At 40.4% G+C, this 17,025-nt stretch overlaps 1 protein-coding gene across 1 annotated transcript in view; it reads right to left on the bottom strand.

The window, feature by feature from the left end:
- Nucleotides 1-4,313: 4,313 nt before the first annotated feature.
- LOC311229512 (RNA-binding motif, single-stranded-interacting protein 2-like) overlaps nucleotides 4,314-17,025 on the bottom strand; it is a gene marked incomplete at its 5' end in the record, with an annotated part of 55,754 nt that continues 43,042 nt past the window's right edge. Inside the window, 4 exons of the mRNA XM_084315589.1 lie at nucleotides 4,314-6,732; nucleotides 9,502-9,589; nucleotides 14,799-14,879; nucleotides 16,504-16,614. Coding sequence (XP_084171715.1) covers nucleotides 9,509-9,589; nucleotides 14,799-14,879; nucleotides 16,504-16,614 — 273 coding nt within the window. The 3' untranslated portion in view covers nucleotides 4,314-6,732; nucleotides 9,502-9,508. The remainder of the gene's footprint in view (nucleotides 6,733-9,501; nucleotides 9,590-14,798; nucleotides 14,880-16,503; nucleotides 16,615-17,025) is intronic.

Here is a 17,025-nt window from a genome sequence, read left to right as displayed (position 1 = left end):
GATGTGAACAAACTGTCAGGAGCAAACTGACTGTTTTGGGGTGAAAACAGCACTTTTATTTTTTCACCCGCAAGAATATTATAATATTTGATTCGATTAGATTCATTATTCAGCACAAGTACAGTACAACGACAAGAAGTTTGGCATCCAACCAGAGTGCAAATGTAACAGTAAAGTGCAATAGTAATATACTGTATACAGGTGATTAAACTGGGTATAAAATATATAAATTAGTGCTACTGAGCAATAGTGCTAATCAGATTGTAGTATTAATATGTACAGGTATAGTGGGCGGCTACGTGGCGCAGTGGGCAAGGCGCTCGCAACGAATCCTGGAGACTAGGCTCGAACAGGATGCCTCCTGTTCGAGCCCCGCTCTCCACATTGCTTTCAGTTTAGCTGGTCGTCCACAGTAATACACATTGGCAGTATTACGGGGAGGGAAACTGAAGGGTGGGGATCGGGCGTTGTGGACAGCGACTCCTACAGATCGGTTGGTGCGCCTGCGCAGTAGAATCAAGAAGCGACGGGGGCGGGGCCCCTCCAAAGCCCAGACCCCCGATGCTGAAAGATCGAGCCGCGCAGGTGAAAAGATGCGATGGCTGTTACCTCGAGTATCGGAGGGGACTTGTGCTATGTATGACTTAGTCCACATTGCAGCCGGCTTGTGGGAGGCAAGAAACAACGTTCGAAGACAGGGGAGGGTTGAATTGGACGATATGAAAATTGGGATGGGAGAAAAATAGTAAATGGGATAAAAAAAAAATATATGTACAGGTATAAAGACACTATGGTAGTAGTCATACTCGCCAGCAGCGTAACTAGTAAGATTGGGTAAGGGATATGTACAGATATAGATATAGTATCTATCTACAGATATGTAAAAAGGATTATATGCAGGTATATTCAGACAGATATATATACTAGAGCTGCACGATTCTTGCTAAAATGTTCTGTATATACAGCACTATTGTACATGCTATCATAGTACAGTTATATTCTTTTTTTTTATATAATTATGTTTAGGGCATTTTGGCTTTATTAGTTATGACAGTGAGTGACAGGAAATCTTAATCTTACCATTAAGACTGACTTACTTGAGACTTACAAAACAATGACTTGGTCACATCTCTGATAAAAGGACACCTTCCAACATCCATTGATACGGACCCCACAATCCCTCACTGATGTGCCATTCAGATTATGAATCTACTGTGTTATGAAACTCATTATACATGAGTGAAATTAGACTGATGAGATATGATAGTTTTACTGTCCTTTTCATTTTAGATGATGGGATGTTCTTTTGGAAATGTTTGCTCAATTTGAAAGGACACACACACATGCACGCACACACACAACTATGAAATGGATTACTCACAATTTAAAAAAAAAATCTTTTATTTAAAAAAAAAAGAAAAAAATGAAAACTGACATATTCAAATTCAAAGACAAAAAACAAGAAAGAAGGAAATCTTATCTCAATCAATAAAAAAAAAACACAAGTTAAAGACAATTTAGCAACTCTGGCACAGGAAGACAAAAAGTAGCCAAGTGGCTTTTGCAAAACAACCAAATATCAAAACCTCTTTTCCTCTAACAAAACTGTACAAAATGAGTTATTGTATAAATAAAGAAACTGTTTACAAGCAGTGAGTGAGAGGAGCCGGTTGTATGTTCAAAATGTCAAAGGATTCACACACAAACACGGCTGATACACGGCAGCCATATCCTCAGAGCAAACAGACCAATTGCCTTTTGATCATTTCTGTTCAAAGGTGTTGACTATTAAAGCTGCTGTAAGTGGTGTTTTGTTGTTAGAATAAGGGTTATGTTAAATGTTACATGTTAAAATAATAGCTCTACTCTCAGACAGCCGTCACTGAATATAGAGTGTCTGGTCAGTAACATGGGTCTCCCAGTCCCTCCGCTCTGCAGTAAACACAAAATAAATGTTCTGGTATCCCGTTCCCACTTTATCCAATCAGGAGAGAGAACTCCACACTGCAAACATGGTCTAATACAAATTGTTTTAAGCAAATGTGTCCTTGAAACAAATAAACAAATCTACCAGTGAGTGCTATGAGCACATTTGGCTTGGCAATATCTCTTGAAATAAGTAAAAAAAAATATCTAGGGTTCTCTCTCCTGATTGGATAAAGGGAAAAGAGATACCAGAACATGTATTTTCTGTTTACTGCAGAGCGGAGGGACTGGGAGACCCATGTTACTGACCAGACACATCAGTGATGGCTGTCGGAATGTCGCACAATTTAACACATATTTTAACAAAAGAAAATACCACTTATAGCTCCTTTAACGTTTGGTAATATAATACGTGACTGTTTGTGCTGCACATAACGGACCCAGAGAGTAAACTTGTTTTGACGATGTTGAATGTAAAACTAGATCATTCTGGGGAGGAGGGGGGGACATAGCCTACTTTGAATCAACCGAGTTAAAGAGAAGACATTGTGAACATTCAGAGTGGACAGCGTCTAACGCACCGCTTGGACAAGAGAGGACAGCGTCTAACGCACCGCTTGGACGTCCCCTTTTAGCAGCAAAACATTTTGAAGCTATGAAATCAGCCATCAAAGCCACATGGGCTGGACACCAAGATCTCTTTTTCTTCTTTTTTTTCTTTCAATTGCTATATGTACTAAAAAAATAAGTGCAGGAAGATGTTCTTGTTTCAAAGATTGTGCACACGGTACGGTACACACACATTATCATAACGACATTTTATGTCACCTTACGTTTGATCATTTTAAAAAGGTGTGTGAATTTGTTTCAGCGCGTTAACGATTCCGCATCGTACGATGTCGTGATTCTCGCTGATAATCGTGGGTCAAAGCGTAAAAAAAAAAAAAAACGGTATGCACCGCAGTGTGTTACAATTGGTCATTTCATAGTTTCAAAAACATTTCTTTTCTCGTGTGTATTCAAAGTGATGGCGGCTAACACATGGAATATCATTCTTTTTGAACAAATGATATCCATGACATTTTCCTTCATGAGGTTGGTGCACTGAAAAGTTTGATATTTCTCTTGTGTGTAATCTGGACAGATTAACAGTCATGACAACAAACAAAACACGCCACGTGGAAACAATACAAAAACGATAAAAAGAAGCAAGTGTGTCGTCGACCACAACAGAAAAGTCTGTATTTACAAGAAGATTGAAAATGCCTATCGACTCTCTGCTTGACACGCTCACTAGAAGTGGACTACGTCCCCTGTGTCTTTTTAAAGTGATACACAGCTCGTTTAAGGACAGGCTCGGGCCTCTGCTCGCTCATTGAACTTCTCTACAGCGATATTTCCCATTACAATTAAGTATGAATTATTCTGTGTTTGATTCAGCGTAGGCAAACGTCATATCCCGGTTACATTAGCCCTGAAAAGAGACCCTGGGATAGTGGAAGTTGTATTTATATATATAGTTTCAATCTCAAACACCGCCCTCTTTTCTTGATCCTCCAATCACAACAGTTTGTTCCGTCAAATCCAGGACATTAAGTTATTATCCGGAATATCATAAACAAAAAAGTCCACTTTTGTTCATGTTAGGGGGGCCTGTTGTGAAAATCACCCATTTCCTGGGTTTTGCATTGTTTTTACAGAATGAGGGGTTGCTGGATTTTAATCATATTTGATCTGGGATGTCTAGTTTGACAGTTTGATCTGAATTTCATTATCCACTTGTGCACCACTGCTAGATGTACGATAATGTGCAACGGGTGTGATTGGAGGATCAAGAAAAGAGGGCGGGTTTGAGATATGTCAATTGGTCATTCATGAGTGGGAAACGAAGACGCCATATCTTACGTCAAATCCAGGATATTAAGCTATTATCCGGAATACCATCTAAAATACACTCGCTGACACCTTGCTCCAGCTCTCTACATATTTTAGGACCTAAAGGACGCCTCCTATAAGTATTCCTCACTTAAAAAGGATGCAGCTGTGTTGATTGGTCAATGTGCGTGTCTAGTCTTTGCAGATGACAGCAGCGTTTATCTCTCTGACAGCTTGGATGGTTACCTCATCTTTGGTTTGGAGAGAGAGAGAGAGAGAGAGAGAGAGAGAATGACATGTGAAGTAGAGAAAGAAGAGGAAGAGACGGCCACAGGGTCATCATTAGAGGAACAATCGGCCGACTCATCAAATCGTGTTTTCACTGGATTAGAACTTTAAAAAGTGGTTGTTCTGTGATGGAGGAGAAGTCGAGCCCTGCGTTATCTCATGGCTAAACCCGACACAGCCTTGATGATGACATTTAACCAGGCCTGTGTGTGTCCACCCCCCCCCCCCCCCCCAACCCAATGAAATACAGTTATAAGGCTGTTCATTCAGAGGAAAAAACGTTAAGGCTTCAGCTCGAGTTTCATTCAAACTTGCCGTCTCACTAAAGGTTGTGAGATGTCATCTTTAATGGCACTTCCATGGTCTAGTAGTAAACAGTCTATTCAGTCTATTAAAGTCTAAAACCACTTTTTTTGTATCTGCAGTTGTTGTTGTTTTAATGTCTCTATGGATCGACGTGATTGGGCTATGATGTGTGGTGGCATGACACTGACTTCCATTGACTTACCTTTGAATCAAAGGCTTAAAAAAACAGAATAACGTGAAAGACAACAGTGTTGTGAAACGGAAGTCAATGTGAGGAGGACAGAAGACGTGAAAACATTATCTCTTAGTTTGCATGGACCATGTGCAAAATGCACAACCGAATAGCACAGCACTAATCTAAAAACAACAAAAACAAAATAAAAAAATCCTATGAATCTAATAACAACAGAGAAAAGCGAACATCTACCCTCTAACAAAGCTATCTTTCTCTACAGCTAAATTCTCATCTACTTTGAAAACGAAGTCATCAAAAAAAACAAAAACAAAAAAACAAGGCATAACAGCTCAAAGGTTTTCAAGTGAAAGACAAAAAAAAACAGAACACAATTTACACTCAAACAAAAGAATTAAAAATCACTGACAGTCAGAACATCAAACTCAGGAGACAACAGCAGCATTGAAAAAACAAAAACAAAACAAAAACAAGGTTTACAGCTCCCTTTCCCCCTAAAACATGATCTCTAAGGGACCCTCTTAGTCCTCCGTTTGATTTCCCTCATTGTCACTTTTCTCATCTACTCATAATATTAGTCATATCGCCATTCTTTTGTACACATATTATCTCAAGGTAATCTAACTGCTCAGATCCACTTATCACTTTATACTTTGTACAAAAGGTGAATTATTTTCCTTTTACCTTTACCGGAACCTTTACCAATAACAAAACCGCTTAAAACCACTTCTTATGGACATTGATATGACGTGGGACAGTTGTTCCAAAGAAATAATAGAATATAGGTCACTGTTGGAATATCAACACCAAGTTTCATCGGGAAATCGGACCCCTTATTACCCATGGATTAACCCTTTCAGATGTATAAGCTCACATGTGAGATGAGAGCTTTTTGATGAACATTGTGATGATGATGATGATGATGATGATGATGTTGATGAGGTCACAATGGCTACAGGCCAATGAGAAAACATTCCAAAAATCTTACACCTGAAAGGGTTAATGTGGACTGTTTTGGAAGCCAACATATATTTTCACGACAGGACTTACATTGAATATAAGACAAATGAAAATAAAAATAAAAATATATCAATATCAATATGGAATCAGAATATATTCTTCTAAAGATTGATAATTTCTCTGAGTCTTTGACAGATTTTTTTACAGTTTCTTAATCTCATTAATGTGTAGGCCTTGGATTTAAGGCAAATATGTATTTCAAAATGAATCAGCTACGTATGTTAACTTATAATAGACTAAAAGCATTAAATAATGTCTTTAAATGGCGTGTCTGAATGTCCTCAATAGAACTATGATGAAAATATAAATATAAATAATCATGATTGTCTTTTGCTCATAAATTCTGTGCATCTATGAAAGAATGGTTTACAGTTTCAGAATCGTCTTTACTTTTAAATAAACTACGAACAATCGATATTATAACCATCTGTAGTGTACGGAACCGCAGCAGTTTTAGGAAGAAGTAGCTTTAAACGGTTTGTTTCCCATGCTTTTAAATTACACCAAACATTAGACCAACAATAGTGTTGTGAGTTTTAAAAGCTGTACAAATTGTTGTCCTACCGCTGTAAATAGAATGTCAAAAAACAGACATCAGGAAATAAAAATAAAAGTTTGCATATTTTACAAAAAATAAAAAGACACATTGTGTTATAACTCTTTTCCACGAATCACTCTGAAACTTCCAGAATGCTTTTTTCTTTTTTTAAAAATAAGAATTTGTTATATTACACAAAAATAATGCTCTGTGTCTATTCCTCCTTTCTTAATTCTTTCTTTGTTCTTTTTTTTTTTTTACTTTTTTTTACTTTTTTTTGTCATTTTTATTATTGTATTTGATTTTCAGTTATCAAAATAGATCAAAGCTTCTCTCTGAAGAAGGCGCCCCCCCCCCCCCCCTTTGGTTGTTCAACTCTTAAAGAAGAGAGAAGAGTCCAATGAATAAAAGTTGTTGTCCCTCTTTTTTTTTTCTTTTTTTTTTGTCAAAACACACACGCATGTTCCTTTTGTCATCCATGTTCAAGTCCGGGGGCCTGGTGGCGGTGTGGAGCCGTTATCTTCCAGGAGAACCCTCTCCTTTTGGTTCAATTCATCACCTGCTCTCAGCCCCTCACCGCTGGGAGCTGCAGGAGACACGGCACATTAGTGGGCTTTCTTATATGAATGAATGGTTTATTTCGAACAATAAATAGAAAGTAACAACAATGTAAAAAATAAATTTAATGCAAAGATAATTTGCTAAAAAAGTAAGTAAGCAAGTAGGTAATAATAAACAAAAAAAAAGAGAGAAAAGAAATAGGAAGAAGCTATATGCTTATCAGGTCCTATTGCAATATAACACAGTGTTCAGAACACACAGAATCATCTGCAAACAAAATCACTTGTCTTCTGGTCTTTTGTTTCACCATTGATCATATAATAATTACTGTTAATAAATAATAGTTATTTTACAATCCGTCCAGTACTTAGTATAGTATATGCTGACTAGATCAAAACAAAACTCTTCTGATATCCCTCTTAAACCAACACGGTCACCCGGGAATTACCTACGTTAGTCGTGTTTACATTTATAATAAAACACAAAGATACTTGTGCCCTAGTGATGAGGATAAGCGCTCGATGAGGAAACTTGGTCAAATAAAAAAGGTCATTATGTGTATTATGTATGTGTGTGCGTGTGTGTGTGTGTGTGTGTGTGTGTGTGTGTGTGTGTGTGTGTGCGTGTGTGCGCGCGCATGCGTGTGTGTGTGTGTGTGTGTGTGTGTGTGGAGGGGGGGGGGGGGGGGGGTTAAGGGTGTGGGTGCAGGAGGAAATAATTAACATGTGAGCTCCAGGTATTGACATCATGCTGGTATGTCAAGTCAAATTACTGTCAAATTCTGATTTGAATTCTTATTCAAATTTACATTTAGTCGTTAAGCTGATTATTTTATCTAAAGCGACTTACAAGTTCTGTGCAACAATTCAGCAGGGAGGGTACAACTCTGGCAGCTAAGGGTGAGTAAGATTGTTTGTCAAACAGTGTTGAACTTGAGTGCTACAGTCTTGAGTGCATAGTAGTATAGACATATTAGCATAGTAGGTAATAATAGGCAAGGTAGATAACTTTTTTTTTTGGGTCCACTTTTTCTCCCATTTTCTATTTTTCTCCCATCCCAATTTTCGTATCATCCAATTCAACCCTCCCCTGTCTTTGAACGCTGTTTCTTGCCTCCCACAAGCCGGCTGCAATGTGGACTAAGTCATACATAGCACGAGTCCCCTCCAATACTCGAGGTAACAGCAGTCGCATCTTTTCACCTGCGCAGCTCGATCTTTCAGCGTCAGGGGTCTGGGCTTTGGAGGGGCCCCACCCCCGTCGCTTCTTGATTCTACTGCGCAGGCGCACCAACCGACCTGTAGGAGTCGCTGTCCACAACGCCCGATCCCCACCCATCAGTTTCCCTCCCCCTAATACTGCCAATGTGTATTAGTGCGGACGCGGACGACCAGCTAAACTGAAAGCAATGTGGAGCGCTGGGCTCGAACAGGGAGGCGTACCTGTTCGAGCCCAGTCTCCAGTATTCGTGGTGAGCGCCTTGCCCACTGCACCAGGTAGCCGCCCCAAGGTAGATTACTTAGTAGCAAAGTGCATACTGGTAAAAGACTATTAGGTTAGTCGTTTTTATTTATTTTTATTATTGATTGAAGTGTGTTTTTAGTCGACAGCGGAAAATTTGGTGAGTTCTAGCTGTCCTGACTGGTGGGAAGCTCGTTCCACCATTGTGGAGCGAGGACAGAGAATAGCCTGATAAATGGGTCATCAATAAAAAAAAAAAGTGGTATTCATGTTTACCTTAGTTGAAGGTCTTCATCACTGACCATTTTACACAAACATTCAAACACGTCACACTAGAATTCAAACAGGTCTTAATTTTTGGAATACATCACTGACCATTTCCCAATTTACCTAATAAACAAGGCAGTGATATCAGGAGCTATACTCGCATTACAATATGTACTAACCTCTTAACAGGCGCCCCAAAAAGTGGCCATTTTTGTTTTTGTTTTTGAGGACTACATACTTTTTTTGCAAACCAAAATACTATACTTTATACTTTTGAAAGATAACATTCTGAAGTTTCTGATACAATAAAGAAAGATCACTTTAGTGCTAATGAAATAGAGTAACATAGGTCTGAACTTGAGTTGTAGAAAAACGTTTTTCTGTAGTAGTTGCAATATCCAAACATAGTATTTCCAAAACAACCTGGGTCCGTAGCCTGAAGTCTTATGTAGTACATGTCCAAATTCCATAAAAATCTGTTCATAAATGAGTGATTAGGAGCGATTTTGTTAAACTGTAAAAAAGAAAAAGAAGCTCTGCAGGTTTCAGTTTTCTCATTGACTGCAATGCATTCAGCGGTTTTTTCTCTTCCTGTTTTCGCTCGTGATTTTCGAGATTGCCAAATGATTGACGGGGCTAGAGCCCCGGGAGTCGGGGGTGGTAATAATAATTAAAAAAAAAGTCTGCCGTGTACTTTGGCGCATGCCTCACATATCGGCATGTAACTCGAGAACCGCTGAACGGATTACGTCAATCGACAGGCAACAAATAGGGCTTTAATTCTCTATATATATATTGTATTAAAAGAAATTCACACCCGAGCCACTAGAGGTCGGCAAAGTGGCGTGTCGCGCTGGTGGGCAAATCGTCCTCAAGAGGGCCCGGGCCGTTGCACGTTAAGAGGCTAAACAACCTTCTCGACTGCCCTGAAACCAACGTTCAGACAGTTTCAACAGTTCAGACTGATCATGAAAATGAAGACCGTCCCCTACATGTGTGCAAGCGAGCAAGCTGGGCACTGTCGCCGGCAGCGTAAACAGGGCAGAGAAACCTCCAACTACCCTACCTTAGCTTCACTTGGCGTGCTGGTACGAGTAGTTTGTGTGTTCTGCAGGCGCTTCCATAGCTCCCTGTTGCTGTTGGCCTCCGTTCTCCTGAAAAACACCACAGAAGACGGATAAAAGCCTTATTGGTTAGTTAGTTAATGGATGACAAAGTGTCCGTCTGCTCAACATCTATACTGAAAGACGCAGAGGCAAAGTACATCTCAACCCTTCAACCAGGAGAAAAGAATCAGGACTGCTCATTTATCATTTATTTATTGGAATCTGCTCACTGCTAATGTTGTTATGCTGTTGTTTGGCCCCTTTGAGACGAACTTCTTCCTCTGATTTTAAATTGGTGCCCAATTTGGTCTTAATATATATGAACGTGGCAAACAAGTGTTTTCAACCACAGAACTATGTATATACACAAGCTATGTACTACCTTGTGTATACTGTTTACTTTTACTCATACTCATAGTATACTGTATATTCAGATTCTAATTCTTTATTTCCTATATTTATTGTAACATATAATATATCCAATAGGGCATACAGACCTTCATCTGCACCTTTGATTAGACTGTTTACTTTTCTCATATTCTTATATTCAGAGTTAATTATATTGTTTACACTGTTTTCCTTAGGGCATGCAGACCCTCACCTGCACCTTTGATTACACTGTTTTCCCCCTCTTATTTGTTATATTCAGATACAATTTTATTTCCTATATTTATGTCTTTTTACTATTACCCTGCCATTTATGTCTTTTTACTATTACCCCCCCCCCCCCCCCCCCCCCCCCCCCCCCCCCCCCCCCCCCCCCCCCCCCACCTTCCCCATGTTGCTATGACACCCACATTTCCCCAAGGGGATCAGTAAAGGAATATTTTATCGTATCTTAACTCTCATTGACCATATTCACACAGCAAACCCAAGGTGGGAACAGGGTGGAAAGGAATCCCAACCTGAGCATAACATAAGAGCAAATGTGGCCGACATGGCGCATGACATGGCCCATTGTGTGAATATGGTCAATTCAACAGTTCAACTGTAAGATGGCCGCCATAGTTTCCGTTGAGTCACTGTGCAGACAAGCTAACTATCCATGTTGACAGAACTATTCAACCACTCTCTAAACAACACACAAGGCTTGTGTTGGAACTTTATCTGTAGATACTATATCTGTACATATCCCTTACCTATACTCTTACTAGTTAGTTACGCTGCAGTGGCCAGTATGGCTTACTACCATAGTGTCTCTATACCGGTATCACTGTACATATTAATACTACAACTCTGTACATCTGATTAGCACTATTACTCAGTAATACTAATTTATATATGATTGTATACCCAGTTTAATCACCTGTACATTGTATACTGTATTACTATTGCACTTTACTATTACATTTGCACTCTGGTTGTATGCTTCTTTTTGTTGTACTGTACTTATGCTGTATAATAATAATAATAATAATAATAATAATAATAATAATAATAATAATAATAATAATAATAATAATAATAATAATAATAATAATAATAATACATTTTAATCTAATCTAATCTTTTTTAGCACATGGTGAATAAGTTGGTGATTTTGATTCATCAAATGTTTCATCAAGTTACAGTAGTGAGTTCTGGTTTAGCAGAGTAGAAGTTACAGTAGTGAGTTCTGGTTTAGCAGTAGTGAGTTCTGGTTTAGCAGAGTAGAAGTTACAGTAGTGAGTTCTGGTTTAGCAGAGTAGACTAAAGTAAACCACTCCTTCACCTGGGCTGGAGTAGAACATGTGACAGCTTTAGAGCAGGCCATGTGACTAGAGAGATGCATCGATCGATAGGCCGGTGGTGACCGGAATGGGCCGGTTCTCAGCTTGATATAGTACACTTGATATAGTACACGTTACAATGATTGGCTCACACTTAAAGCACCTAGAGTTTGTACTGAACTTTGGAAGTCTGCTTTTAGCTTCTTTGCTCCTGATGGAACATCATCAGCACTATTACTGAGTAGTACTCATTTATATATTGTATACCCAGTTTAATCACCTGTACATTGTATATTACTATTGCACTTTACTGTTACATGTGCACTCTGGTTGGATGCCAAACCTCTTTTCGTTGTATTTTTATCTAATCTAATTTAAGGGGGACATGCATTGCTATTCTTTTCACTATTTGGGCAACTTTACACAATTCCTGTGAGTCTATGGAACACATCTGTAAGGTAAACAAAAAATGCATTGTTTTATATTTCTAATCAAGTACTCAAAAACAGCATTTTTCTAGTTCAAGATTTCAAGCTGATTTGGCTGGGCTCTGCCCATAAGCGATTTGAGTGACAGTCACCCACACAGCGTGATACATACGAGAGAGAACGAGCGAGAGAGAGAGGGAGAGAGAGAACGAGCAAGCGAGAGAGAGAGAGAGAGAGAGAGACAGAGACAGACAGAGAGAGGGAGAGAGAGAGAGGAGAGATGCGTCCCCGACACACACGCAGTCAAGTTTGTGTGTAAATGCTCCGACGAGGGAGAGAGACGGTGCACACACATTTTTACACACACTCCTGCGTGCGGCCCCGTGCGGTCCCTCTCTCTCTCTCTCTCTCCCTCTCTATCTCTCTCTCTCCCTCTCTATCTCTCTCTCTCCCTCTCTCGCTCGCTCGTTCTCTGCTGTCTGTTGGACTCGGCACCCTGTTTGAGGAAGTAATCCACTCGCTCTGTTGAGCGAATTGTGGACGGTGACTACAACCACAGAGCCAATCAGATCACAATCAGCTCAACCAGTGCCTTATTCACGTCAGCAAAACAGTCAAATCAGAACGGCTTAGTTGAGTGAGGGAAGATCTCGTGAACTCGAGACTAGACTGATGAGTCAATATGATAATTAGAGACACAGACCACATTGCTAGGAAACAATGCTAAACACTGGAAAAGGCCATTTATAATGCATGGGACCTTTAATACTTAATAAAATTATATTTTTTATTCAAAACTCAATACTTTGGTATCCTTTGGTCAGTTTATGTCCTTGATCACCAACCATTCCACCATAATCGGTAATTGTTTTTTTTTATTATCCACTTTTTCTCCCATTTCTTCTATATTTTCTCCCATCCCAATTTCGTATCATCCAATTCAACCCTCCCCTGTCACGAACGCTGTTTCTTGCCTCCCACAAGCCGGCTGCAATGTGGACTAAGTCATACATAGCACAAGTCCCCTTTGTGTATTGCTGTACTTGAGGTAACAGCAGTCGCATCTTTTCACCTGCGCAGCTCGATCTCTCACGCTGCCCCCGACACTTCCTGATTCTACTGCGCAGGCGCACCAACCGACCTGTTGGAGTCGCTGTCCACAACGCCCGATCCCCACCCATCAGTTTCCCACCCCCTAATACGGCCAATGTGTATTAGTATGAACGACCAGCTAAACTGAAAGCAATGTGGAGCGCTGGGCTCGCCACGTAGCCACCTCTATAATCGGTAATTGTATTGTATTCATTAAAGTTAAGCCTTAAGGTCCCCCTATAGGGGGACCCTGCTTTTCTTTATCATAAATCGATAAATAGAGACCGTATTAGATCCCCAATTATCATACCATGGGGTATCATTGGAAATCCACACTCATTGGCTACAACCCTGTGCAAAGATTTTCGAGATCGCCAAATGATTGACGGAGTTAGATCCCCGGGAGTCGGGGGTGGTAATGTGTACTTTTGCGTACTTTGGGGCACGCCTCACATATCGGCATGTAACTCGAGAACCGCTCAACGGATTTTGTCACCTGAAAGGGCAATCGACAGGCAACAAATAGGGCTTTAATTCTATCTATATATTGTATTAAAAGAAATGCACACCCGAGCCACTAGAGTTCGGCAAAGAATCGTCCACATGTGGGCCCTTGGATGTTAAGAGGTTAATGTTTTTAAATCTTTTTTTTTGTAGCCAAGAATAAAGACCATAACCCTATCAAAAACAGTAGTCAAAGTGTATATTTTCATTTTTACCAATGTTTTATACGATTTATCGGAAATACGAATTTATCGAAAAATGCTAATTATCGTAAAAAACGCAAGGAAATGACTAAATCCAGATTCAACCCTGCCATTGGAAAGAGGAGCATTTACCCTATCCATAGATGTATGATGGCCATAATAAGGTCAAGGTCAAGTTCATGGTCAAATATGAATTTATAATTAAAATTTATTATCATTAATTACTGTATCTACAAATCCTTCTGTTTAATTATCTTCCCGCGGTTCATTTGCTTAGATTTTTTTTACACATGATCTCAATAAGGTGGTGAATGAGCTCAGTGAGCATTTTCTCGTGCCCCGCAGATTTAACATGATCAAAGATGCAAAAATCATAAATGATCATATATATTCTCCTTTTCTTCATTACAATTTACTCAGCCTAGTAACAGACACAATATTTCTGACACTGGAAATACATACCCCCAGGTCCCTAGATGTTCCTAGATACCAAGAAAATGCAAATTGACCTTGCAGAAGTGGAGCAATCTTCCATTTACTTAGGCATGTACCTTTAGGCGAAATACAGCGTACAGCTTAACAGGTTTTTAACTAATCAACTAATTATTATATTTGTTTGAGTGAGAGAAGCTCCTGTAACCTGGTGCGTTTTTGGAGAAAATGTTAAAGTTATTTAATAGTCAATGTTGAACATACAACTGAATTTCCCATTAAAAGAAAGTACAAAAAAAATATTAAATAGTATATGCTGTCAATTATAGTTCTATCGAAGAAGAAAAATTTGTAATCGGCAGGTCAGACTTAAAAATAATCCAAATCGGACAAGACATTTGGAATCGGTGCATCTCTATTAATGAGCACCTCAGGCGAAAAACCATGTAAGTCTGTTTGGCGTTTTCAGAGGAGCAATATTTTCAAACTGTATCAACTAAAGTTGGTAAGTTAGAGCAGGGGTTCCCAAAAATGTCATTCAATCAATCAATCTGCACTGTGATTGATTGAATGAAACTTTTATTAACAGATTGCAGAATGGGTACAATACAGTACGGCTCAATACACACAATTGTTAAGGGGATGCAGATTAGAGAATTACTTTCGTCTTGTTTACATCAGGGTCCCCCATTTTCAATTCTTAATGAATTTCAAGTAAGGGTGCAACTTGCTCCGTGCAATCCATTCTTTGTGGATCTAGCCCCAAGTGATTTGTGATTGATTTTAAAACGGCAAATACACAGGCTGTCCAAGAAATCTCTCAACTTCTATGGTTCTTCAGTGCAAGGGTTCAACTGTGACTGACTGAGGAGTGAGAACGGTTTCTTACCTCTACAGTGACGTTGGAGGGAGGCACTGGGGTGTACTGGGGGATGTAGGTCCCTTGCATAGTTGTGTTGGCAGGCATATACTGAGTGAAACACAGAGAGAGAAACAGTGCAGGGCAGAGTATAAGTACTTGTTCCTCTCTAGCACAGCCGACAAGGGGTCACATGACCCCTAGGCATTTTCAATAAATGTGTCCTCGTCACTCTGTCGAGCTCCAGCTCTGTCACTCAATGACTTTTCCTAAAAGTACCCGTTTTATTTGGCACGGTTTCTGAAATGTCAAAATGACTTCAGGAAAATGGAATTAGAACGTTATTTCAGCTATTTCTGCTCAGCGGCCACCTCCCTACCTCCTTGACCCTCCCTCCCTTTCACTCCCTCCCTCCCTTTCTCTCCCCCCTCCATTTCTCTCCCTCCCTGCCTCTCTCTCCCTCCCTCTCTCCTTCTCCCTCCCCCCTCTCTCTCTCCCTCTCTCTTTCTCCCTCTCTTTCCCTCTCTCTATACCTCCCTCTCCCTCCTTTTCACTTCCTCTCCCTCCCTCCCTTCCTTTCTCCTTCTCCTTCCTCTCCCTCCCTCCCTATTGCTCCTCCCTTCTCTCCCTCCCATCTCCATTCTAAAGGCTGTCGGGTCATCTGACCCGTTCCCGGCGGGAATTAGTGTCATTTTCTCCATGGCTGTGCTAGTGTTAACCTGGAGGCACTCTGCACACTGACTCAAGCTACTGAGGAACAGTTGAATGCAGCAATCCATAATCCTGTTATCAGGTTATTACATTTCCCAGTGTTAATACATTTCCTGGTGTTATTCCTTTAGTCCTTCTAAAGGAAAACATTATTACATTATAGTTAATTATATTGTTTACACTGTTTTAAATTCTTCTCGTATAATTGTTATATTCATGTGAATGAATGAAAACTTTATTTAAAATTTTATTTGATCCACTTTTTCTCCTTATTTTTCAATTTTTCTCCCATCCCAATTTCGCCTCGCCAATTCTCCCCTCCCCTGTCTCGAACGTTGCTAGACCATGCCTCCCACTGGTCGGCTGCAGTGAGGACGAAGCCTTGCATCACGTCTCCCCTCCGGTACACGAGGAGGCAGCCGTCGCATCTTTTCACCTGCACAGCGCGATCTCTCAGTGGCGAGGAGTAACGCGTGGGAGGCTCACGCTGCCCCCGTCACATCCTGATTCTGCTGCGCAGGCGCACCAACCGACCTGTAGGAGTCGCTGTCCACAACGTCCAATCCCCACCCACCAGATTTCCCACCCCCTAACACTGCCAATTGTGTTAGTATGAACGACCAGCCAAGCCGGTAACAACGGCGAGAGCTGGGCTCGAACCCAGCATCTCCTGCGTTAGTGGCGAGCGCCTTGCCCACTGCGCCACTTAGCCGCCATGAACACTTTTATTTAAAATGGACACCACAGCTACATTGGACCAGTCACAGTGGACAGAGCAGATGTGTTGTTTGCATGTTCTTCTAATCTAGATCTAATTTGATTTCCTATTATTTCTTCTATTACCCTGCCCATACCTGTACTGTACCTCCCCTCCCCCATGCTGCTATGATACCCGAATCCCCCAAGGTGATCAATAAAGGCATAGCATATTTTATCTTATCTATTGACTGAATATAAATACACACATTTAAAAAGAATGGCCTGGTGTAGTGTGTGTGTGTGGGGGGGGTACAGTGGTACTCACTGTGCCCGTGCTGCCCAGGGACATGTGGCTGAGCTGCTGGGCAAGAGGACCCATCATGGAGGTGGGCTGGATGGACATGGTGTGGTCCATGGTAGGGGTCAGGACTGTGCCCTAGAGAGAGAGAGAGAGAGAGATTTACCATGATAATCACCAGTTATTAATTATAAGATTTACCATGATAATCACCTGTTATTAATTATAAGATTTACCATGATAATCACCTGTTATTAATTATACAATTTACCATATGATAATCACCTGCTATTAACTCATTCGGGGCCAACTACGTAATATTACGTGTTTGCCCGACAACTGCTGAGTGCCAACCACGTAATATTACGTTTTTTTTTTTTTTTTTTTTTTTTTTAATATCCTATTCAATGTCACAGAGCTGTATGTTGCCTGGAAAAGGCATATTGGGACTCCGAAGGTGCAGTACCGTCCTGGTACTGGTGCTGTCTCGAGAATGCAGTAACCCCTGTTGCAGACCAGGTGTCACACTCAAAGGGCTTCGCATGGACT

This window comes from Notolepis coatsorum (assembly GCF_963971535.1).
Source record: "Notolepis coatsorum genome assembly, chromosome: 6".
Taxonomy (NCBI): domain Eukaryota; kingdom Metazoa; phylum Chordata; class Actinopteri; order Aulopiformes; family Paralepididae; genus Notolepis; species Notolepis coatsorum.
The sequence above is the reverse complement of the archived record's forward strand: the minus strand, read 5'-3'. Positions and strand labels throughout refer to the sequence as shown.